At 39.1% G+C, this 27,303-nt stretch overlaps 1 protein-coding gene across 1 annotated transcript in view; it reads right to left on the bottom strand.

Moving 5' to 3' along the window:
* Window positions 1–27,303, bottom strand: part of LOC124596565 (ATP-binding cassette sub-family C member 12-like) — a 526,900-nt gene that overhangs the window by 411,528 nt on the left and 88,069 nt on the right. Inside the window, exons 6-7 of the mRNA XM_047135749.1 lie at window positions 22,377–22,467; window positions 9,050–9,229 (exon numbers count right to left, since the gene is read on the bottom strand). Coding sequence (XP_046991705.1) covers window positions 9,050–9,229; window positions 22,377–22,467 — 271 coding nt within the window. The remainder of the gene's footprint in view (window positions 1–9,049; window positions 9,230–22,376; window positions 22,468–27,303) is intronic.

Raw genomic sequence — 27,303 nt, 5'->3', positions numbered from 1 at the left:
CAATGGGTAGCTTTGAGGGATGAAGTAGTGAAGGCAGCAGAGGATCAAGTAAGTAAGAAGACGAAGGCTACTAGAAATCCTTGGGTAGCAGAAGAAATATTGAACTTAATTGATGAAAGGGGAAAATATAAAAATGCAGTAAATGAAGCAGGCAAAAAGGAATACAAATGTCTCAAAAATGAGATCGACAGGAAGTGCAAAATGGCTAAGCAGGGATGGCTAGAGGACAAATTGTAAGGACGTAGAGGCTTTTCTCACCAGGGGTAAGATAGATACTGCCTACAGTAAAATTAAAGAGACCTTTGGAGAAAAGAGAACCACTTGTATGAATATCAAGAGCTCAGATGCAAACCCAGTTCTAAGCAAAGAAGGGAAAGCAGAAAGGTGGAAGGAGTATACAGAGGGTCTATACAGGGGCGATGTACTTTTGGACAATATTATGGAAATGGAAGAGGATGTAGATGAAGATGAAATGGGAGATACGATACTGCGTGAAGAGTTTGACAGAGCACTGAAAGACCTGAGTTGAAACAAGGACCCGGGAGTAGACAACATTCCATTAGAACTACTGACAGCCTTGGGAGAGCCAGTCCTGACAAAACTCTACCATCTGGTGAGCAAGATATATGAGACAGGCGAAATACCCTCAGACTTCAAAAAGAATATAATAATTCTAATCCCAAAGAAAACAGGTGTTGACAGATGCAAAAATTACCAGCTGCAAAATACTAACATGAATTCTTTACAGACGAATGGAAAAACTAGTAGAAACCAACCTCGGGGAAGATCAGTTTGGATTCCGTAGAAATACCGGAACACGTGAGGCAATACTGACCCTACAGCTTATCTTAGAAGCTAGGCTAAGGAAAGGCAAACCTACATTTCTAGCATTTGTAGACTTAGAGAAAGCTTTTGACAATGTTGACTGGAATACTCTCTTTCAAATTCTGAAGGTGGCAGGGGTAAAATACAGGGAGCGAAAGGCTATTTACAATTTGTACAGAAACCAGATGGCAGTTATAAGAGTCAAGGGGCATGAAAGGGAAGCAGTGGTTGGGAAGGGAGTGAGACAGGGTTGTAGCCTCTCCCCGATGTTATTCAATCTGTATATTGAGCAAGCATGAAGGAAACAAAAGAAAAATTTGGGGTAGGTATTAAAATCCATGGAGAAGAAATAAAAACTTTGAGGTTCGCCGATGACATTGTAATTCTGCCAGAGACAGCAAAGGACTTGGAAGAGCAGTTGAACGGAATGGATAGTGTCTTGTAAGCAGGATATAAGATGAACATCAACAAAAACAAAACAAGGATAATGGAATGTAGTCGAATTAAGTCGGGTGATGCTGAGGGAATTAGATTAGGAAATGAGACACTTAAAGTAGTAAAGGAGTTTTGCTATTTGGGGAGCAAAATAACTAATGATGGTTGATGTAGAGAGGATATCAAATGTAGACTGGCAATGGCAAGGAAAGCGTTTCTGAACAAGAGAAATTTGTTAACATCGAGTACAGATTTTAGTGTCAGGAAGTCGTTTCTGAAGTATTTGTATGGAGTGTAGCCATGTATGGAAGTGAAACATGGACGATAAATAGTTTGGACAAGAAGAGAACAGAAGCTTTTGAAATGTGGTGCTACAGAAGAATGCTGAAGATAGATGGGTAGATCATATAACTAATGAGGAGGTATTAAATAGGATTGGGGAGAAGAGAAGTTCGTGGCACAACTTGACTAGAAGAAGGGATCGGTTGGTAGGACATGTTCTGAGGCATCAAGGGATCACCAATTTAGTATTGGAGGGCAGCGTGGAGGGTAAAAATCGTAGAGGAAGAGCAAGAGATGAATACACTAAGCAGATTCAGAAGGATGTAGGTTGCAGTAGTTACTGGGAGATGAAGAAGCTTGCACAGGATAGAGTAGCGTGGAGAGCTGCATCAGGCCAGTCTCAGGACTGAAGACCACAACAACAGATAGAAAAAGAAGACAACTGGAAATACTGCAGTGCTGTGAAAGGTAACTGGTATAATAATATCTAGAAAGGAATTCCTCTAAAACTTTGGTTCATTAACCACAAGCTTAACAGATATTGTCACCAGCATAAGAAAATTACAGTCAGTAATGAAACTGTAATGAAGAAATTGTTGGATATATAAACAATATATTCCTTTGCTATTCCAAATTTATATTATATTATCTGTAATTGATTATTTTTGTTGTTAGATACCACACTATATACTTCTTTAAATAACTTTCTTTAAATAACTTTTTTTCTTCTTTTAACTCTTAAACTGATAGCAGACAAAACTAGTTCACTTAAAATATCAAAATCGCTGTTTAATCAGTACTTTATTATAATTTGTATTCACTACATTGAGTCCTGCTAATTCCCATGGCATAGTTATTTCTCCTTAGAACATTTCCTTTAATATAAATCTGTAACTCAAGTTGTTCCCATGCCAGCTGTATGTGAGAATGTTGTGCACTAATAACTAACCATTGATGCCACTCCCTTACACACACACACACACACACACACACACACACACACAGATATATATATATATATATATATATATATATATATATATATATATATATATATATATATATATATATCGAATATAATGGAAGGAAACATTCCACGTGGGAAAAATTATATATAAAAACAAAGATGAGGTGACTTACCGAACAAAAGCGCTGGCAGGTCGATAGACACACAAACATACACACAAAATTCAAGCTTTCGCAACAAACTGTTGCCTCATCAGGAAAGAGGGAAGGAGAGGGGAAGACGAAAGGAAGTGGGTTTTAAGGGAGAGGGTAAGGAGTCATTCCAATCCCGGGAGCGGAAAGACTTACCTTAGGGGGAAAAAAGGACAGGTATACACTCGCACACACGCACATATCCATCCACACATACAGACACAAGCCTCACGATAGCTGCTGGATCAAAAATGTTGTCTGTTCTTTCAGACACCACATTTATAGATATTCTGTAGGTTGTCTGTATGTGTGGATGGATATGTGCGTGTGTGCGAGTGTATACCTGTCGTTTTTTCCCCCTAAGGTAAGTCTTTCCGCTCCCGGGATTGGAATGACTCCTTACCCTCTCCCTTAAAACCCACTTCCTTTCGTCTTCCCCTCTCCTTCCCTCTTTCCTGATGAGGCAACAGTTTGTTGCGAAAGCTTGAATTTTGTGTGTATGTTTGTGTTTGTTTGTGTGTCTATCGACCTGCCAGCGCTTTTGTTCGGTAAGTCACCTCATCTTTGTTTTTATATATAATTTTTCCCACGTGGAATGTTTCCTTCCATTATATATATATATATATATATATATACGCCTGGTGTTTTCCTCTTTAATGGTTTAGTAATGCAATGGCAGTAGGCAGGACATATTGCATGAATGAAGGATTGAAGATGGCCAAAATCAGTTTTAGAGTGGTTTCCCAGAGAAAAACGAAGACCACCAGGGAGACCAACTGACTGCTGGGGCAAGGAACTCAGTAAAGTTGTGGGCTTCAACTGGCAGAAGACAGCAGCAGACAGAGTGTGTGTATGTATCTCTTTGGATAGCAACAGTTTCACACTTTCCAATAAGAATTTATATTTTCTGAAAATTAATTAATCAAAAAGTTATTAATAACAAAACACACACCCACATGAAGTTCCAAGTCCAGCAGTAATAGAAATCATTGGACAGGGCAATACATAAAATAAGGGAAAGTAACCCCTCACCTATAGCAGACTAATGTGTGGCACATAGACAAATGTAACTAAAAACAGTGTCCATTAGCTTTCAAGCTCCGGATCTTTTTCTCCTAGAAAGTATACACATTCACACACACAATCACATCCACATCCAAATGCACACTACAACAGGCTTGGCAATACTGATGATAAATTATTGATTATTGAGTGCAGTTTCTGGGCCGATGGATTTGGGGAGGGTGGCGGGGGAGGGTGCATTAGGCAAGGAGGATGTAGTGGGGTAGTGTGAGGCAGAAATGGGAAAGTCAGATGATTGAGTTGCTGCACATCAAGATGAAAGGAGTTCTGAGGAGGTAGAACATATAAGAGATATAGAATAAGAAGAGAGAGGAGAGGGACTGTGGACAAAGAGAGGAATGTGGAGTCCAAGATAAAGGCATGGAGATGAGGAGAGAAGGGGAGAGGGGTGGCAAGTAGGGGAGAGGGGAGGAAGGAGAGGGAGAGGGAGGGAGAGAGAGGGAGAGAGAGAGAGAGAGAGAGAGAGAGAGAGAGAGAGAGAGAGAGAGAGAGAGAGAATGCCCACATCAGGGGAGGGTGAGGGGGGTGGGTGGTGGGAGAAGGCAGTACAGCATCTGGTCAGGGAAGGAGTGATATAGACAACAACAGAAGAGAAAAGGGAGGAGGTAATGCGACACAGTGGGAAACAAGTTACCTGCAGTTTAGGCCAGGGGAATTGTGAGGAAGCAAGCTATACTGGAGGATCAATTACCACCTGCATAGTTCAGAGAAGCCTGTATTGATAGGAAATATCCAAATGGCACATGTAGTGATGCAGCCGTTAAAGTCATTTGTGTTATGGTGTGTAGCATGTTTGGAACTTGGTGATCAAGATTTTTTTTGGCTACAGTTTTTTGATGGACATTCATGTAAATAGACATTTGGTTACCTTTCATCTCCACATAAAGTGCTCCACAGTAATTGCAGAATAGCTTATATATAACGTGGCTTCATTCACATATAGCTCTGTCTTTTCTAAGGTAGGAAATGCATGTGACTGGACAGTGGCAGAAGGTACTGGGTGGGTGTATGGGGCTGGCCTTGCACATGAGTCATCCAAAAGGGAATGGCTCTTGGGATGCAGAATTCCGTAGGCACAAAGGAATATCAGACATTGGTAGCAAGTGGGCACTGGTTGAAATCAATGGGTAAAGTTAAAGTGCCATACCGGATTTGAAACTGGGTCTCCTGCTTGCTAGGCAGATGCTCTGATCTTTAAGTTGTCCAGACACAGTGGTCATTGCAACTGCACACTTCCCACCAGACCCAAATGTTTAAGGTATCCACACACTACTAATGTAGTGACCTTTCCCACTATCCTCATTACTCATGGAATTTCACTGAATCCCATAAGAGCTTGAGCCTGGTGGGCATCTGCGCTACTCCGAAGAGATCATTGGCTCTGTGTGTGTGTGTGTGTGTCTATATATATATATATATATATATATATATATATATATATATATATATATATATATATATATATATATATATATATATAAATTAAAGTGAAGCAGCCAATGATCTCTTCAGTACAAATGCACACCAGGCTCCAACTCCTATAGGACTGGCAAAATTATGTGAGTAATGAGGATAATGGGCAAGGGGCACTACTTTAGTAGTGTATGAATAAGTTAAGAATTTAGTTCTGGTGTGCTAGGGTAGTCCATGCAGTTGCAATGATTACTGTGTCTGGACAGCTTAATGATCAGAGCATCTGCTTAGTAAGCAGGAGACCCAGTTTCGAATCCCAGTCCTGCACAAATTTTCAACTTTCTCCATTAGTTTCAAGCAATGCCCACTCACAGCCAATGTTTGTAATTCATTTGTGTCTTAATTCATAATGGCTAAAAAAGTAAACTCCACCCAAACAGGCCACGATGGCTGCTGGATCAAAAATGTTGTCTGTTCTTTCAGACACCACATTTATAGATATTCTGTAGGTTGCAGAAAACTACTTTGGGTGATGTGGGTAGGATTTTGCGTATAATATCCCTCATCTCATGGCACAGCGAGATGTAGTCAAACACCTGGTGACTGCTGTGGTTGAGCCTTTAGGCCAGCATGATACTGGGTGATGAGAGGTGTGTTGGTCAGTGGCTGGTTAGCAGGCTTACTAGTGTTAGAGATGGCACAGCAGATCTGTTTATGGATGAGAGGGATAGAATACAGTGTGTCAATAAAGGCTCTGGTAAGGTTATCAGTACATTTTGATCACTCCTGTTTTCCACTACTGATGCAGCATCCATGGGTGGTGATGCCATAATGAGGAGATTTTTTGACATGCAATGGGTGACAGCTGCCAAAGAGGAGGTAGTGCTGGTAGTTGGTGAATCTGACACAAACACATGAATTTATGGAGTTGTCTTAGAGGTGGAGATTGACTTCTAGGATGGTGGCTCATTGAGTTGAGAAGGACAAGGTGATGCCGATTTAGAAGTAGGTGTTGAAGTTATGGAGCAAACAGCAAAGGTTGTCCTTGACATGAATCCAGACCATGAAAATATCATAAATGGAAAGCAAAACTCCAATTACACATCCTCTTTCTGAAATACTCAGCACATGGTATCCCAGCTAATTGGCTTACTCAAGTTGTCACTCATCCTACTACAGGTACCTTCACCTTTTCAAGTTCCATAAGCTCCTCACCCTCACCGGTGCAGTCTTTCATAATCAAACAGTCCAAGCTCAAACCATATCTGACAGCCTCTGCTCCTTTTGCTCCTTTTTGCTATGTGGCCACAATGTCTTGAATGCTATCACTTCAGTAGAAACTCTTGCCTTCAATTGCTGTAACAGGATTCCCATCACCATCTGAGGGAGCAATCCAAGCTATTTCTGTCTTATGCCTGCATAGGATTACCTCAGCGAATAAAGAGCCTATCACTCTGATCCAACCCACCCATCTACCCCTCTTAGCTCCCCTACCATGCCTTGCTAACTTACTTCACCTTCCACAGCCCCATAAACGTCCTCATCTTCCATGAAACACACTGCTCCTGAACACCCATCCTGTAACACTGTTGTCAATATTTCTGGGAAACCTCTGACCTCTGAAGAAGCTTCAGTATTTTCTAAAGGTCTCACTTTTAATATGAAACCTAAGTTCAACCATGCTGGACTTGTAAAGGACCTCCTTTCCATTCCTCATTCTCTGCATTCCTTATTCACTATGCACCCCACTGACAACAGCCAATGAAAACACCACACATAACGTTATGGAAGACAGTTCCAACCTCCCTCCAACCATGGTCCTTCTTCCTATCCATCCTGTCTGTCATCCCCTGGCAATCTTTCAAGAATTTCTCATTTCTAAACTTGTCCGACCTTCCTTCCCTAACCTGTTGCCTAGTGAGTCCTGCATCACTCCTATGCAACACACAGAGATCCATAACCTGAAAACCAGTCACCTGAACCCATCTTCCTCTTCACCCCAGCAACCACCTGCACTTCCGTCTTTTACCTACTCTCCACACTCAACACCACAGACCACCCGACTGATTGTCCCATTGTGGCTGCTCTCTCAGAACAATCCTCTGTGTTGAGCAACATCTCCAAACTACTGTCTGTAACCTCACATCCTACATCCAAAACACTGCTCACTTCTTTAACCACCTTTCCACAGTACCTGTCCTATTACCACCAGATTCCTTGTTCGTCACATTGAGACCCATCTTGAACAGTTTGTTACAGATAACGTGAACTCTACCAGTACTAACTTGAACTTTATCAACTATCATTTCCACAGTCACATGGCGGTTGACATGAATAAACAGATGATAAAAACAGACAAAACAAGAACAAATGGTTCTGAAATATGGTGTTATAGAAAATACTAAAGTTTATATGGACATCAAGTAATTAATGAAGCTTACTGCACAGAATTAGAAAGAAAGACTAAAACAAGGGAAGAGTGATGTAACACATCATGAGGCATCTAGGAATGTTAATTTGATAATGGAGGGAAGTGTAGGTGGTAAAAATTGTAGAGGAAGACCAGGACCTTGCTGTAGTATCAACATTCAAGTGGATGTAAGTTGCAGTGTTTAAGCAGAAATGAAGACACTAGTACAAGATTGACTAGTTCAGAGAGTGGGATCAAATCAGCCTTCAGCTTGGTGACCACAAAAATAACACTGATAGACAAAATAATAACAATGAAAGACTTAATCTGTCAACTGAAGAAATCAGGAGTTCATTTTTCTTTTGCTGTGCTAAATTTATTGTTTGAAAACTTTATGCATGTAGACAATAGACAATACAGATTTATCATACCATTGCCCCTTAGGTAGTAGCTTTTCTTATACACTCAATACAATGCCAAATTTATTAAAAATGTGAACATAAAATCAGCCTACATATGTGTGGAGTTAAACTGTGAACTGTAAAGAAAATTTTTTGGTATTTATTTTTATAATGTACATCTTCCATATACATGTCATATTGTTTATTGATTTTGATACAAACTTCATAGAAAGGAAGGCTCTATAGTGGACTAAATACCAAATGTCATGTAAAGCAAAAATGGGGGAGGGGTAGAATCTGTTAGGACTTCAAAACTACTCCTCCTGATACAGTGAATATTGCTTTCAGTAGGTTTATGTAAATAAGCAGGTAGCCCAGGACTCAACAGAAATGCATTGATTTAATCAAATTATTATTGCTGTTTTGCCATTTATTTGTGACTGAAATTTGTCCTAGGGTGAGTGTGGTAACAAGTAGTATGGGCAATGCAAAACTTGTAAACGCCAGTTCAGTTGGGTTGCATGAATTCTTTGGAAGACTGTGAAGTTTTGCTGCCGTGCATTGTTGTGTAGAATGTAACCTTTTCTGTTAATGCATTTTGGACCTGGAGCAATTTTCTTTTACATTTTAACTTTAGCAGAAAAAAATGTTAAAATTAGACAAAGTTTATAATTATTCACAAATTAATGAGTCATGAATGTTAGAAAAAGCCAAAACAATTGTCTTTTATCAGGAAATAAAGTTTAGTTGATACTTAAGTGGAACATTGCAGATTTATCACACTTCTGTGTGAGAGTCTAAGAAATTCTTTTTATCTGCTACAAACTTGAACTGATTTAATTTAAATATGAAATTATTCCTCATAGTAAACCATATAATTACTACAGATGACCTGAGACTATGCTCTGAAATATTATTTTTGAAACCAATCATTCCCACATCTTTCTTTCCATTTTCAAACGAAAAAGTTTCAAATGCATAAAATCATAATTTTTAATAATAAAATAGAGTAGTTGCAGCTTTCAGGTGACTGTGAACTTACCATTACACAGAAGCTGATGATACCACTCAATATGAGGAAAGTTACTTTCTTCCAAGTAAATAACAAAGAAAGCATTCCACACGAACAGAAAATAAATACCAAAGGAGCAGACAGTACTAAAGGTGTGTAGAGAACTGCATTAAAGAGTTTTTCTGAATCAACTCCACAAAAACTTGAGATCTGAAATTTAAAATAAGAAAAATTAGTAAATTGTAGTGAGCGGCACAATGTCTAAAGATATGGAGAATTCAAATGTGCTTGTAAAGAAACAAATGAGCATTCAGAAGTTTTTCTAACATAATGCATAACAAAAACACAAAACAGAAAGTAAAAAAAATGAAGCAAAAGAAACAGCTAACATAGTAAACACCAATAGAGAAACAGCTAGACCAGGACTTACTGAAGCACAGGAATAACAGATATAACTTCAAAAAATTCATTCTGGTTGGATGATCACACCAAGTTCTCATACAAAACATTGTTTAAACAACACTGCAAGTAGTAATTACAATGATGATCTTGGTCATCATCTTCAGCCATTTCATAACACTGCTAGATAAAAGCCCCATAAAGATTTTTTGATGCATTATGGATTTTTTAATTGTGGTTTATTAGTCTCATAACACCCTTAATCAAAACAGTTCGATTCACATATAGGAGGCATGTCAAAATTGTGGTAAAGTTTCACCATAAACATAGAAAAGCTAATATTAAGAGCATCCCAATAATAAAACAATTTTATTATACATATATACAATCAAAAAATCTAACCCTAAATTATCTCTTGCTCAAATTATCATTTCATCCTCTATGAATTCTTCTACCAAACAATAGCATTTCTTCTACAGAATCTGGGAGCATTGTGTTTAGAATCTCTGGCTTCATATTAAATATGTATTTGCAAATAACTTTGTTATATATTGTCATTTACAAATGCTGTGGGGTCCATGTGTGTAATTTCACACTCCGTTTATAGAAGAAAGGTGCCACATTGGTTTGTCAGATTCACAAAAAAGAGTAAACAAGAAGTCCATAGCACCAACAGTGTGCCCAGGAGTAGATGTGAGGTTCTATGGACCTGTTACAGCTATTCATGGATAATAAATAATATTATTTTAGGTAGACCCAAACATGAGAGTTATACTCTGTGGAAACAGGTCATTGAGGAAATAAAAATATTTCAACATGTGATGTTTGCTGCAAAAATTCTTATTTATCACCAAGATTCTGTTTGCTCTGTAAAATACACATATCTGATAATTTTCTTCTGCAGTTTCAGTATTCAAGATACACTATTTGAACTTCCCCAGAGAATTTTGACAGACCTAATTACAGATTCAAAATAACTACGATATGCTATTTTTCATGGAGTCAAGGCAGTGGAATTTGCTAGTATTTGCACTGGAAATGCAAAATTGCTTAGTTTATTTGATAGGAACTCAATATGTGTATTCCAACTTATGTTCTTGTCCACATTTAGTCCTAGAAATTTGATTGCATCAACACCTTCCACAAGAAGATTGTTATTTCATGTTTTAAGTTCCACCCATTTTAAATATTTGGTTTTGAAATTTACCATATGGGTTTTGCAATGTTCAGTTTCAATGTGTTTGACTGAAAGCAGCTTTATAGCGTAATCCAGTGTGCTCATGATAGAGCTCCAAATTTTCTCCTGCTTCATCATCTTCAACTAAAACAGAAGTATTGTCTGCAAACAGCACCAATTGAGATTTCTACATCTACATCTACATCCATACTCCGCAAGCCACCTGACGGTGTGTGGCGGAGGGTACCTTGAGTACCTCTATCGATTCTCCCGTCTATTCCAGTCTCGTATTGTTAGTGGAAAGAAGGATTGTTGGTATGCCTCTGTGTGGGCTCTAATCTCTGATTTTATCCTCATGGTCTCTTCGCGAGATATACATAGGAGGGAGCAATATACTGCTTGACTCCTCGGTGAAGGTATGTTCTCGAAACCTCAACAAAAGCCCGTACCGAGCTACTGAGCGTCTCTCCTGCAGAGTCTTCCACTGGAGTTTATCGATCATCTCCATAACACTTTCACAATTACTAAATGATCCTGTAACGAAGCACGCTGCTCTCCATTGGATCTTCTCTATCTCTTCTATCAACCCTATCTGGTACAGATCCCACACTGCTGAGAAGTATTCAAGCAGTGGGCGAACAAGTGTACTGTAACCTACTTCCTTTGTTTTCGGATTGCATTTCGTTAGGATTCTTCCAATGAATTTCAGTCTGGCATCTGCTTTACCGACGATCAACTTTATATGATCATTCCATTTTAAATCACTCCTAATGAGTACTCCCAGATAATTTATTGGATTAACTGCTTCCACTTGCTGACCTGCTATATTGTAGCTAAATGATAAGGGATCTTATGTATATTGTGAATAGCAACGGTCCTACGACACTCCTCTGCGGCACACCTGAAATCAATCTTACTTCAGAAGACTTCTCTCCATTGAGAATGACATGCTGCGTTCTGTTATCTAGGAACTCTTCAATCCAATCACACAATTGGTCTGATAGTCCATATGCTCTTACTTTGTTCATTAAACGACTGTGGGGAACTGTATCGAATGCCTTGCGGAAGTCAAGAAACACGGCATCTACCTGTGAACCTGTGTCTATGGCCCTCTGAGTCTCGTGGATGAATAGCGCGAGCTGGGTTTCACACAATCGTCTTTCTCGAAACCCATTCTGATTCCTGCAGAGTAGATTTCTAGTCTCCAGAAAAGTCATTATACTCAAACATAATACGTGTTCCAAAATTCTACAACCGATCGACGTTAGAGATATAGGTCTATAGTTCTGCACATCTGTTCGACGTCCCTTCTTGAAAACGGGGATGACCTGTGCCCTTTTCCAATCCTTTGGAAAGCTACGCTCTTCTAGAGACCTACAGTACACCACTGCAACAAGGGGGGGCAAGTTCCTTCGCGTACTCTGTGTAAAATCTAACTGGTATCCCATCAGGTCCAGCGGCCTTTCCTCTTTTGAGCGATTGTAATTGTTTCTCTATCCCTCTGTCATCTATTTTGATATCTACCATTTTGTCAACTGTGCGACAATCTAGAGAAGGAACTACAGTGCAGTCTTCCTCTGTGAAACAGCTTTGGAAAAAGACATTTAGTATTTCGGCCTTTAGTCTGTCATCCTCTGTTTCAGTACCATTTTGGTCACAGAGTGTCTGGACATTTTGTTTTGATCCACCTACCGCTTTAACATAAGACCAAAATTTCTTAGGATTTTCTGCCAAGTCAGTACATAGAACTTTACTTTCAAATTCATTGAACGCCTCTCATATAGCCCTCCTCACACTACATTTCGCTTTGCATAATTTTTGTATGTCCGCAAGGCTTTGGCTATGTTTATGTTTGCTGTGAAGTTCCCTTTGCTTCCGCAGCAGTTTTCTAACTCGGTTGTTGTACGACGATGGCTCTTTTCCATCTCTTATGATCTTGCTTAGCACATACTCATCTACTAACACATATTGTACGATGGTTTTGAACTTTGTCCACTGATCCTCAACACTATCTGTACTTGAGACAAAACTTTTGTGTTGAGCCATCAGGTACTCTGAAATCTGCTTTTTGTCTCTTTTGCTAAACAGAAAAAATCTTCCTACCTTTTTTAATATTTCTGTTTAGGGCTGAAATCATCGATGCAGTAACTGCTTTATGATCGCTGATTCCCTGTTCTGCATTAACTGTTTCAAATAGTTCGGGTCTGTTTGTCACCAGAAGGTCTAATATGTTATCTCCACAAGTCGGTTCTCTGCTTAACTGCTCAAGGTAGTTTTCAGATAAAGCACTTAAAAAAATTTCACTGGATCCTTTGTCCCTGCCACCCACTATGAATTCTTGAGTCTCCCAGTCTATATTTCTAGTTTTGGGTAAGTTGTTTACATAGAGTAGGAACAGATTGTCCCTAAAATGAAGCCTTGAGGCACACCTTGTGATACTGGACTCAGTTTGGAATAACAATATTTATGTAATTTGTAGATAAGCAAGGTATGGTTTATGGAGTTAAAGGCTATTCTAAGCTCACAGAAGATACCTGCAATTTTGTTCCTCTGATTCGATGTGTGTCTTTTCAGTTAAGCTATTCACTGCATCCAGAGTATTTGTTTCTTGCTGTAACCTAGATTGGTTAGTTACAATAATATCATTTTTACAATAAAATTTAGGATCTGATCTGTGGCTACTTTCTCTAACTCTTTCAACAGGATTGAGAGAATGAAATTGGCCAATAATTTCCAACATCTTCCCTCAACTCTTTCTTGAACAGACTTCTGCATGCTTTAACACATCTGGAAAGCATCCCTGTTTTAAAGACTGGTTGATTATTTTAGATAGTGGAGGTGCTATTATGTGATACACCACTTTAATCACTTTAACCACCCAGCAGAGTTTTTTATTTTTTAATAATATAATATTTTTAATATAATATTTTTTTATATTTGATATAATATTTATAATAATACAATATTCCCCATCTTTTATTGAGACTTACTTAAAATCTGTGAGATATTCAGCTTATTGGTGGGGTCCAAAGGAATTAACTTTACTGTGATACTCAGCACTTCAACATCTGACACTGCCACATTTGTGAAGAATTGGTTTAAACACTCTGATATTTGAGCCTCTCTCACAAGAAGCTCTACATGTTTCACATCTCAAGAAAACTCCTCTCAAGAACTGTTATTCATGTTATTTATTCAAGTATAAGGGTCTATGTTCATTATTAATGGAAGGTAACAGGACTTTGTGGCCACCCTGCACTGTAAATGTTTCTGATAGTTATTCTTTCATAGCCTTTTGAGTTTTATTTTGACTCATATTTGTTGCTTTGAAGAAGCATTTCTTCCATTCAATGGTCACATTTTATGAATCAAATTTGAGTTTAAACACTGCTTATCATCAAGTGTTAAACATAATGAATATTAATTCAGTTTTATCTACATTTCTAAAATTTCTGCTACAGCAAAAGTAACTGCTAATTATTATGGATAATAAATTAATTGCAAATCTGACTGACAGACAATTATTTGAAAGAAATTGACAATGAGAACTGAAATTTACTTTAGAAATTATGATTGTGCCAAGTCATGTTATCTACACTCCTGGAAATTGAAATAAGAACACCGTGAATTCATTGTCCCATGAAGGGGAAACTTTATTGACACATTCCTGGGGTCAGATACATCACATGATCACACTGACAGAACCACAGGCACATAGACACAGGCAACAGGGCATGCACAATGTCGGCACTAGTACAGTGTATATCCACCTTTCGCAGCAATGCAGGCTGCTATTCTCCCATGGAGACGATCGTAGAGATGCTGGATGTAGTCCTGTGGAACGGCTTGCCATGCCATTTCCACCTGGCGCCTCAGTTGGACCAGCGTTCGTGCTGGACGTGCAGACCGCGTGAGGCGACGCTTCATCCAGTCCCAAACATGCTCAATGGGGGACAGATCCGGAGATCTTGCTGGCCAGGGTAGTTGACTTACACCTTCTAGAGCACGTTGGGTGGCACGGGATACATGCTGACGTGCATTGTCCTGTTGGAACAGCAAGTTCCCTTGCCGGTCTAGGAATGGTAGAACGATGGGTTCCATGACGGTTTGGATGTACCGTGCACTATTCAGTGTCCCCTCGACGATCACCACCGGTGTACGGCCAGTGTAGGAGATCACTCCCCACACCATGATGCCGGGTGTTGGCCCTGTGTGCCTCGGTCGTATGCAGTCCTGATTGTAGCGCTCACCTGCACAGCGCCAAACACGCATACGACCATCATTGGCACCAAGGCAGAAGCGACTCTCATCGCTGAAGACGACACGTCTCCATTCGTCCCTCCATTCACGCCTGTCGCGACACCACTGGAGGCGGGCTGCACGATGTTGGGGCGTGAGCGGAAGACGGCCTAACGGTGTGCGGAACCGTAGCCCAGCTTCATGGAGACGGTTGCGAATGGTCCTCGCCGATACCCCAGGAGCAACAGTGTCCCTAATTTGCTGGGAAGTGGCGGTGCGGTCCCCTACGGCACTACGTAGGATCCTACGGTCTTGGCGTGCATCCGTGCGTCGCTGCGGTCCGGTCCCAGGTCGACGGGCACGTGCACCTTCCGCTGACCACTGGCGACAACATCGATGTACTGTGGAGACCTCACGCCCCACGTGTTGAGCAATTCGGCGGTACGTCCACCCGGCCTCCCGCATGCCCACTATACGCCCTCGCTCAAAGTCCGTCAACTGCACATACGGTTCACGTCCACGCTGTCGCGGCATGCTACCAGTGTTAAAGACTGCGATGGAGCTCCGTATGCCACGGCAAACTGGCTGACACTGACGGTGGCGGTGCACAAATGCTGCGCAGCTAGCGCCATTCGACGGCCAACACCGCGGTTCCTGGTGTGTCCGCTGTGCCGTGCGTGTGATCATTGCTTGTACAGCCCTCTCGCAGTGTCCGGAGCAAGTATGGTGGGTCTGACACACCGGTGTCAATGTGTTCTTTTTTCCATTTCCAGGAGTGTATTTAATGATGTTCCATCAACCAAAGATATGCGCCTGCCATGTTGCTCATGTGCATTCCACTACAGATCTGGTAGGGGTGTACAGTTCTCCAGTCACCTGGTGAGCTATGTATTTGGGAATGTTCAACATTATTTTTAAATATTTGCAGGGCATCTTAGCAGCTAAAATTTTTACAGGATCCTTGTATCAGTGTATTCTTCCTGTACAAAAAATTTCAGTATATGTTTTGACATGTCAGATCAGATCATTCCATTGTTAGACCATTTGCATTCCAGTGCAAAAGACCATACTTTTTGTTTATGGTTTAAAGCATACTTTTTTGTGAAAGGCATTTCAATCTTGCCATTTCTGCTGCCAAACATTGGTTCTCAAGCCAGTCATTTCAAATAAGTTTTCCCTATTATTCTGAATTTTACATGTGTTAGCACACATTTTACTGAGAATTTTGGATCCTAATCTATTTAAATGAAGACTGTCATTATCCAAGCATTTATTGCTTAACAACTTTAAATTTATAAATTCAGCCACTAGATTGTTTTACTTTCTCTAGCAATGTGCATTGTAGCTGCTTCTGCGTGTTTTATAATGTTTATTGCTCACATTCATTTGGTTCTTGTCTTGGTGTTACCCCATTTCTTAGAACCCAGCAAAGATTTTTCTTTATCTACCTACCAACCACATGTTTCACTAACTGTCCCAGATGGCACCATTTCTTTTCATTATAGTCACAATTTCTTCCTACACTAACTTCATTTGTTGTCCATCCAACTGTTGTTTTCATAACTCTTAAAATGACTCTGTGATATCATTGAAAATTGAACCCATGAATAGGCAATAATGCGAAATGGCATTAGAACTTAGTACCGAATTTTTTTTGAAATAAGCAGTACCCAAATTCTTTAACTAGTTTGGAGAAATGGAATCAGGCATTAGTTGAACAGAAAGTACAAAATAAAGTTAAATTTGTCATTGCTACACCTGATTCTTTGAACAGAACTGTAGAAAATGGAATAGAATATACATGTTATAGCAAGTATAGTAAAGATTATGACTATTGAAAATGTCTGTATGAGAAATATTTGGGTTGTAGTGAATACATAAATAAGGAAGTGAATTTTGATTTCATCACATGTCAAAGTACTAGTAAAGATATCTGAAGGCATACTGAATTTGAACTCTGTGGCAGTAAGTGTGAGAATGCAGATCAAGATTTAAAGCAAGATTTAGGCAATAATGAGTTCACAAATAAAGATTTCAGTTTGAGATTCACTGGAGGTCAAGAAGTAGAACTATGACAGAAAATATCCATGTATATACTAATTTTAAGTTCTGTTGCAGTGAGTGTATGAGTATAGACAAATATATAGACGGATTATTAAGTTCTGAATACTCATTACAAAAACTACCATGTCATTTATTGTTTAGCGAGAGAATAATGTATACTGACAGATGAGTCTGTACTGTATCTGGCATAGGATGTTACATACATGTACTGTACCTTAAGAGTGAGAATTATATTGTTTCATGGCTCAATGGGAAATAAGGATTTAAAATATACTTGTATTTACAGTCCAAAGCCTGGTGGTGGTTATATGACTTCCATTGAGTGTACATACAATCACTGCAGATTAAGTGTTACTCACATAACGCACATTTGAATATAAAACAATTTTGTTTATTCTGTGAACAGATTATAGGAATTTATACAAATTTTATTACTGGAGTTGCTCAACTGAGGTGCATTTAGCCTTATCTTAACATCTATTAATGCTTATATGAGAACAACACAATTTTTTTGTTTTTTACATACTATAAAGAATGTTATTAGGTGCTCATTTGTCTGCACTAGCAGAAAGTATATGAGTAGTATTAAATGAAATCACTCATTCAGCAACAGAGCATAAGCTCAATATTGAAAAACTCTTTCACAAATGTCAAGGTATTACAGCATTTTAATTTAGTATTCACTTTATTCTAGATGAATACTGAAAAAATATCATACCTGCTTGAAGACGCATATTAGTGGTGTTTAAAACAAACTCTACATGGGCTTATGCATTACTGAAAATAGAAATGACACACAATTTTGTGATAAACTAAATCAAATTAACCAATAATAAGATACTGAAGCTAAGTATACCTAGGTAAATGGTATACAGAAGATGAGTTTGTCTGCAGCTCGTGGTCTAGGGGCTAGCATTGCTGCCTTTGGATCATGGGGTTCTGGGTTCGATTCCCAGCCTGGTTGGAGATTTGGTGTTTGTGTTATACTCATCATTCCATCATCATTCATGAAAAGTGATGAGATGGGACAGTGTTCAGATTGGGAAAGCGTACGGGCATTGATGAGCACGAATTTGAGTACACCACAAACCAAACATCATCATCATCAGAAGATGAATTTTGATGTGGTTGTATGTGGAATTTTCTACCTTTTCTTTCCTATCCTACAAAATGGATAGTTTTATATATCTTTTATAGGGCAAGTATCATTACTCAGGAAGTACAGCAGTATATATGAATATTATGCTTCCTATGCATACATACTTCCAACATCTTTTGTAGGGGAAGTATCATTACTCCGGAAGTACAGCAGTATATATGAATATTATGCTTCCTATGTATACATACTTCCAACAGTGTGGAAATATACACAAATAATTTTTTGTATTACAGTACACACAAGAAGGACTTATATTTCGGTATGAAACACCCATTAACAATGTCAATCAAACGAGGGGTAGAGGAAGGGGGCTAGTACTACGCCCTAAGGCAGAAGGTGATATGCTAAGATGTACGTGAAAATAAAATAGCATTGACACAAACTGTTTTACTCATGCTACGGTAGATGACATTCATGTTATATCTGATAGAAGAGTGCCAATGACTTGTTATTCCTAATTATGTGTGATGAGAGTACACTCATGCATAAGAGATATGCATAAATGTTAGAAAATTATGATAGTTAATGATATGTTACACCTTTTAATGAAAAGTGGGAGCTATAAAGAAAAGGTTTTGTATTTTTAGACATACACACACACACACACACGAGTGATAGCACTGGAAGAGATCATAAAAGAAGGGGTTAGGAAATAGCTGGATAAAGTCAATATCATACAGAGAAACTTCATCATTGGAAGTCATAAGGGTTAGAGTTAGAAGCTGTGCATACAATTTCAAATTGTTAAGTTGGGTGGACCCAATTTTATGTAGGTATTGGAGAGAGGAAGGATAGGCTAATCCAGAGAAGGGTAGGTCTATCCTTAGTCAGGTGAATCCATGACTTGTATCACTTCTTTTACGTATAGGGGTAAGGAAGAGACCCTTGCATCACAAAGATGATGATGTACGTAAACAGTATCTGTCTGGAGAATAAAGTGTAAATGCATTTTTTACAGCAGTAGGAAACAGCAATGTGACAGGTAGTCACACTAGTGAAATATTCTCCAAAACAGACAAAAGCAAATAGACTTGCCTGAGCAACAATGGGTTATTTTAATATCTGATATAAAATTGAAACTCTCAGCTGCTGACAGGTGTTGTTGACATACCTTGATGGGGACAGCTGAAAATGTGTGCCCCGATCAGGACTCGAACCCAGGATCTCCTGCTTAAATGGCAGGTGCTCTATCCATCTGAGTCACCAAGGACACCAATGAATAGCGTGACTGCAGGGACTTATCCCTTGAACACTGCCCGGGTTCCAGTCCCGGTCGGGGCACACATTTTCAGCTGTCCCCATAGAGGTATGTCAATAACACCTGTTGTCAGCTGAGGGTTTCAATTAATTATCATCTACTCTAGAGAAGCTGCACAGTCATCAATGGTATCTGTTCTTTCGAGAGCAGTTACTACCTTCATATATAGTTAAATGGTTACCCAGCCATTGACATTTGTTTGTGCGAGTGCGCACAGGTTTTCCCAAAATCTTACGGGAATCGTCAACTTAAGTGGGTGCGAGTAACGAGTGGATGGGCAAAGTATCTTTCAGGAACATTTCTTATGTAGATTGTGGACAGTTGGGAATGTGGGTCAAATGGGAAGCGTGCAAGGGATAAGTCCCTGCAGTCGCGCTATTCATCTATGTCCTCGATGGCTCAAATCAAACAATGGAAAATCCAGGATGGAATGTAACAATTCGAGAGAAGGAAAGTTGATACTCACCATATAGCAGAGATGCTGAGTCGCGATAGGCACAATAAAAAGATTCACACAATCATAGTTTTCGGCCATTAAGGCCTTTGTCAGCAGCAGACACACATACACACATGCACAAACACACTCACGCAAGCGCAACTTGCACACATGTCTGCAGTCTCAGAGAGCTGAAACTACACTGTGAGCAGCAGCACCAGTGCATGATGGAAGTGGCAACTGGGTGGAGGTAAGGAGAAGGCTGGGGCGAGGAGGGGGTGGGATAGTATGGTGGGAGTGGCGGACAGTCAAGTATTGCAGTTTAGACGGAGGGCAGGAGAGAAGGTACGGGGGGAGGGGGTAAGTAGCGAAAAGGAGAGAAATAAAAATAAAAATAAAATTAATAAATTAAAAGACTGGGTGTGGCGGTGAAATGACAGCTGTGTAGTGCTGGAATGGGAACAGGGAGGGGGCTGGATGGGTGAGGACAGTGACTAATGAAGGTTGAGACCAGGAGGGTTATGGGAATCTAGGATGTATTGCAGGGGAAGTTCCCACCTGCACAATTCAGAAAAGCTGGTGTTGGTGTGAAGAATCCACATGGCACAGGATGGGAAGTAGTTGTTGAGATGAGGGGTATCATGTTTGGCAGCGTGTTCAGCTACAGGGTGGTCCAGTGGTTTTTTGGCCACAGTTTGTTGGTGGCCGTTCATGCGGACAGACAGCTTGTTGGTTGTCATGCCTACATAGAATGCAGCACAGTGGTTGCAGCTTAGCTTGTAAATCACACGACTGGTTTCACAGGTAGCCTTGCCTTCCTGCATTGTTGTAAAATGTGGATTGTTTGTGAGACATCAGATTGGCCATACTCACAAGGTATCTTGTAGACCTCAAGTGCCACATCTTTAACTGTTCTGAATAATTGCTGTATTTTTGTTGGAGGAGTGAAGATCATTTTGATTTATTGACTTTTCACCAGGCAACTCATCTTGCCTGAGACATGGTCCACAGAATGGCAAAAAAAAAGTGAGTTTATTTTCCTGCTCCTCCTTGATCTTATTGCAAGTCATTCTTGAGATTACTTCATGTATTTGGTCGACAATGTATCCATTGTTCCTTAAGACCTTGCTCAGATGTCTCAGTCCATGGGGCAGATTACTGGAGTCTGATATCAATCTTGTATGATGAACCAATTTAATAACATAGTGTGCTTCTGTGCCATGTGATGATGGCCGACAGCATGCAAGTACAAACTGATATGCATAGGTTTTCTGTAACTGCTGTTTCTAAGACATCCATTTTGTTTGTGGTGGCCAAGGACACCAAGGAAGGCCAATGCATTGCCTTTTTCTACTTCCATGGTGAAGACGATGTTATTTTTAATACTGCTGAGGAACCTCAAAAACTCATCAAGTTTTTAATGTCTATTGAACCAGTTGGTGCTTCTCCCTTGTGTCAATGGCAATACTGCTGTAATTATGGATAGGGCAACACAGCCATAACTATGGATTATGTGAACTACTATGTGAGGATCTGTAATTTACCAGAAGCTCCCACCTGATCCACCATTGAGAATAAGATAAAAGAGATCTGAGGTTCTTAAGCGCTTTTTGATAGAAGATAGTGTGGTTCAAAAACTTCTCTCTTGGACTCCTAGACCAACTACTGTCTATGATTTGTGGAAGATCCATAAAGATACATTAACTGAAATAAAAACTAATAAAGTACTTAGCCAATCGCCTTGCTCCACATGTGGGTCACAATGAACATTGTATTAGGAACTCAAGTGATTTTATCAGCCAAATTAACCACCTTCAACTTAGTGAGGGTACCATAATGATCAGTACTGAAGTGGTGGCACTGCTTAAAAATGTGCCTAGTATCCCAATTCATCGGTGGCGGTGGAGGGAGGATGTATGTTCTTTCTTAATAGATGTATGCTCTATTCCATTCTACTGCACACTGCAGGTGAGTACCTCATATCGTGGGGTCTTAGTGACCTGACTTTAGGAAAGCTAGGAGACATTCATGTACTTTTATGTTATTATTAATAGCTGTCATTATTATTATTATTATTATTATTATTATTATTATTATTAAGCAATAATATTATTTGTGTATGTCTCTTTTCAAGCAGTTTACAGCAAAAAATCATGTCTCTCTGTAATGAAAAAGGTATTTATGGTTCCAAATGCTAGAATTGCTGTCCTGAAGTAAGTATTGACCAACCCAATTGCTCGTTGAGAATTTAACAATTTCATGAATACAATTTTTCCTCAACAGTTCAAACATTTTTTTCATTGTCAAAGCTAGATATAAGCAATGTGCTAAAAGACTCTGAACTACTACAACAGGAAAATCATCTTACATGTCATAAGTAAACATTTATCAGGCTACCATTTGATATTTAGTAGCTAAAAGATTATTTTCACTTCAGATAAAAACTAGTAAGCATGTCAAAATCAAATCTCAATTTATTCTACTATGAACAACTTACATACCAGATACATGAATCTTACAAAATCTCATTAGAGTTCAAGTAAGACATGAAGTATGAATGTGAGAAAGTCTGACATAAACTAAGTGAAAGAAAATTGGTGAAAAAAATTAAATCTGTGTCATTACCTGTTGTGTAGATATCACATTTATACAGCTTGCTGTCATCATCTTTTTGTATAAAAAGTATGTTACAGCTGACTGTACTCTAACAGCAGTCCTAAAAGGAAGACAAAAATATTTATGAAGTCAAATAGTGCATGCTATCTCAACTATACTGGCACTAAAGCACTAAGGGATACACCCACTAAGTGCAAACTCAAATTCCTAAAACAGTGTTTTATCATTTTAACAATATCATTTTAACAATATTTTAACAATTTTAACAATATTTTAACAATATCATTTTAACAATATAAACAGTACTAGTGGTCATTATTACTGACATTAAATGCTTCTTTTAAGGACACACTAAATAAATTATTTTTTAATAGTAGGAATGACTTACTTTGCAGCAATAATGTTCTTTTTCTAAGCTTTACACAATTTAATGTATTTATGTATGTAAGTCTGAAGCATCTGAGCAGCAAGATACATAGTTATTTTTAGATTGTATCACAAATAAATCACTAGATCAAATACTCCATCACCTAATGAATGTATTACATAACAAAAACTACAACAGAAAGAAGTTGCCAGAGTGTTTTTGATACGTGTATGATATGCAATAGATAGTTAATACAAAAGCAAAAAGACAAACTAATGAAATAAATTGTGATGAAATGAGAAAAATTGCAAAAAAGAAGAAGAAGAAAAGAAAGATAAAACTTTTCATGATATTGTAAGATATGAAACAGGAAAAGTAAATCTAGAAGTTGAAGAAATTGCTTAAAAGACTCATACTGAGATAATTATGGAGAGACCACAAGTTGGTGACATTGTGTATCTTTTTTCTATTATTAGCAGATAACAGCCTTGAAAAATTTTGTTAGTAATAAACCTACAACTCTAAAACAAGTTGGTAAAATTTTGCAAAATTCAACATCAGAAAGAGGTTTTTAGTGTTACTATCACATTTTCACACACTAAAAAGATGATATTAAAGCCTATTACAATTTAAAGATGTGAGAGAGTGGGCACACATATTCTAACATGTCTGAGAAAGAAGCCTTTTCACCATGCATCAGGAAATTGGAAACAGCATATCAACTAACCAAGAAACATATATCAGAAGAAATAAAGATCTGTTTATGCCAAAAACAAATACTGAAAGGTGAAAGGACTATAGGAGGGGAAACAAGGGAAACAAACCTGAAGAAAATGTTATAGAACTGAAACAGGAGATGGATGAAAACGAGATAGAAGAGATGATACTGTGATGCAAATTTGACAGAAAACAGACAGATCTAAGTCAGAATAAGACACCTGAACAGATGGCATTTCCTCAGAATTATTGGTATCCTTGGGAAAGCCAGCTACAACAAAATTATCCCACCATGGGGAACCACAGTCTTACAAAACTTTTGAAAGAAATTTCCACCATTTGACTCTAAATTATTGTTCATTTATTTCTTGCCTTTTGTTACTGTAGCTCTTGCTTGACTCATTATACAACTTTGTGGAAGATAAATGAATAAAAATTTATAGTCAAATGGCAACAATTTATTTTGGGGTGTGAAAGATATGCTGTGTAATGGAGGTAAAACGTCCACAGACTTCAAGATGAATGTAACAATTCTAATTCCAAAGACGACAGTGCTAACAGGTGTGTATACTTCTGAACCAGCAGTTTAATAAGTCATGGCTGCAAAATGCTGTCATGAATTATTTACAGAAGAATAGAAAAACTGGTAGATGCCTAGCTCAGGGAACATCTGTTTGGGTTCTTGAGAAATGCAGGAACATGCAAAGCAATGCTGATTATATGATTTATTTGTGGAAATATAGGTTGAATAAACTTATACATTTATAGCACTTGTAGATATAAAGAAAGCTTTTACAGTGTTGATTGGAATACAATCTATGAAATTTCTGAAGGTAGCACGACTAAAATACAGAAAGCAGAAGTTACCTACTACTTGTACAGAAATCAGACTGTAGTTATTAGAGTTCAAAGATATGTTAAGAAAGGTGTGAGACATGGTTGAAGTCTATCCCCAACATTATACAATCTGCACATTGAGCAAACAGTAAAGGAAACTAAATATAAATTTGGGAAAGGAATTAACGTTTGGGGAAAATCAATTAAAAATTGGAGGTTTGCTGATGACCCTGTAGTTGTGTCGGAGATGGCAAAAAAATTGGAAGAGCAGTGGAATGGAACAGACTGTGTCTTCAATAGAAGTTACAGCATAAATATCACCAAAAGTATTATGAAATGAAGTTAATTAATTATGGTGATGTAAACGAATTAGATCAGACAATAAGACGCTAAAAGTAATAAATGAATTTTGTATTTACCCAGCAAAGTAACTGGCAATGTCTGACAAAGAGAGGATGTAAAATGCAGACTGACAATAACAAGAAATACTTCAGTAAAAGAAAAATTTGTTAACATCAAAAGTAAATTGAAGTTTTAGGAAGTCTCCTCTTACAGTGTTTGTTTGAAGTGTAGCCTTGTGTGGAATTGAAATCTAGAAAATAAGCTGTTCAGACAACAAGAAAACAGAAGCTGTTATTGTTGTTTTGGGGTGTACAAACACTCAGTGGTGAGGCTATCAGTGCCCTTATACACTATGTGATCAAAAGTATCTGGGCACATGGCTGAAAATGTCTTACAAGTTCGTGGTGCCCTCCATCACAAATGTCAGAATTCAATATGTTGTTGGCCCACCCTTAGCCCTGAAGACAGCTTCCACTCTCGCAGGCATACTTTCAATCAGGTGCTGGAAATGTTCTTGGGGAATGGCAGCCCATTCTTCACAGAGTGCTGCCTGAAGAGAGGCCTGGCATGAATTAGGTGTTCCAAAACATCCCAAAGATGTTCTACAGGATTCAGGTCAGGACTCTGGGCATGCCAGTTAATTACATGGATGTTATTGTCGTGTAACCACTCCACCACAGGCCGTGCATTATGAACAGGTGCTCAATCGTGTTGAAAGATGCAGTTGTCATCCCTGAAATGCTCTTCAACAGTGGGAAGCAAGGAGGTGCTTAAAACATCAATGTAGGCCTGTGCTGTGATAGTGCCATGCAAAACACCAAGGGGTACAAGCCACCTCCATGAAAAAGATGACCACACCATAACACCACCGCCTCCGAATTTTACAGTTGGCACTACATACACTGGCAGGCGACGTTCACCGGGCATTCGCCATACCCACACCCTGCCATCAGATCACCACATTGTGTACCATGATTCATCACTCCACATAATGTTTATCCACTGTTCAATCATCCAATGTTTATGCTCCTTACACCAAGCGAGGCGTCGTTTGGCATTTTATGGAATGATGTGTGGCTTATGAGTGGCTGCTCGACCATGAAATCCAAGTTTTCTCACCTCCGACCTAACTGTCATAGTACTTGCAGTGGATCCTGATGCAGTTTGGAATTCCTGTCTGATGGTCTGGATAGATGTCTGCCTATTACACTTTACGGCCCTCTTCAATGGTTGGCGGTCTCTTGTCAGTCAACAGATGAGGTCGACCTGTATGCTTTTTTGCTGTACATGTCCCCTCACATTTTCACTTCCCAATCACATCAGAAACGGTGGAGCTAGGGATGTTTAGGAGTGCAGAAATCTTGCATATAGAAGTATGACACAAGTGACACCCAATTACCTGACCACATTTGAAGTCGGTGAGTTCCGTGGAGTGCTCCATTCTGTCTCACTTGTGTTGATCCACACATTTACTCCATATTACATGATGTAAAACAAAGGAGAAATAATGGAAGGTACTACACTTTAGAAGAAAACAGAATGAAAGTGACAGAGGAGCTAAAACAATGGCAGAGGGATATGCGGCCAGCTGACAACCAGCATAAACATGGATGAGCCAGTGACACTGTCAACACTAAAGAACATCTCCCTAAAATTTTTGGAAACAAGCTGGGCAAATTACAAAACCTTAAAAGTCTCACCACATTCATTTGGACATCGCTTAAAATAGAGGGCAGATCTGCTGACAAATCTGTTGCTGCCCTCCGGTATGAAAATAAAACACAGTCTAACAAAATGTGGCACACAGAGATCTGTATGACCCAAGTACCACACATTGGAGGGTCATCATGCTGGAGCAAGAAGCCATGTGTCAGAGGACTAAGGCCTATGTGAAGACAAGTAAGGAAAATTTCATTCCATCTTTGTGGCTGACAGGAGGTATTCCACAGCTGCACAGTGGGATCTACTAGATGCACCTTATTATCTGTTACTTTCAGCCACTAGTCTTCCCACAGATGCATTACTCGGTACCTAAACAGTGTGATGATAGCATGCAGGGCAATGGTGCACTAAAAAAACTGAGGATCAGAAAATGCCTCCTTGGCTGATACATCTGCCCTTTGTTCCCTGAATATCCATGTGGCATGGTACAATGCAGAAAGACACCTCCTTTCCCAGCTGTGGTAATTGGATGAGGGTGTCCTGGATATTCTGGACTACTTTATTTGCTGGGTATAAGCATTGTAAAGTGTGAAGGGCACTCAGAGAATTGGAACACGCAAGGGATTTAGCACTCATAGGACATCTTATTTGTTGCAGTGCCTGCAAGATCACATATAATTCAGCATCAAAGGCAGTAAACTCTCATGGCAGTCAGACCTTGAGGACTCCTTTAGGGGAAACAAGAGAGCAACCAACAAATTTACCATGTTTCAAATCATGTGTAAAGACAGCTGTATAGTTGTGGTACTAGTGCAATCTCTCCTGTACCACACCAAATCTCAAATTTCTCTGGGCCTCTGCAGTAACCATAGTGGCAAGCAGCTAAAACACTGGATTTGAGGTTGTATGTGCTTGGCACCAAGTGACTCCAGCACACACTGTATGTGGATCACAAATGGCATTGTCGCTCATGGACGATTGGAGAAAGGCGTCCCAGAGGTGAATGAGCAA

This window comes from Schistocerca americana, chromosome 2 (genome assembly GCF_021461395.2).
Source record: "Schistocerca americana isolate TAMUIC-IGC-003095 chromosome 2, iqSchAmer2.1, whole genome shotgun sequence".
In the NCBI taxonomy this organism is placed as follows: domain Eukaryota; kingdom Metazoa; phylum Arthropoda; class Insecta; order Orthoptera; family Acrididae; genus Schistocerca; species Schistocerca americana.
Note: the sequence above shows the minus strand (reverse complement) of the source record. Positions and strands in the feature narration are given on the sequence as shown.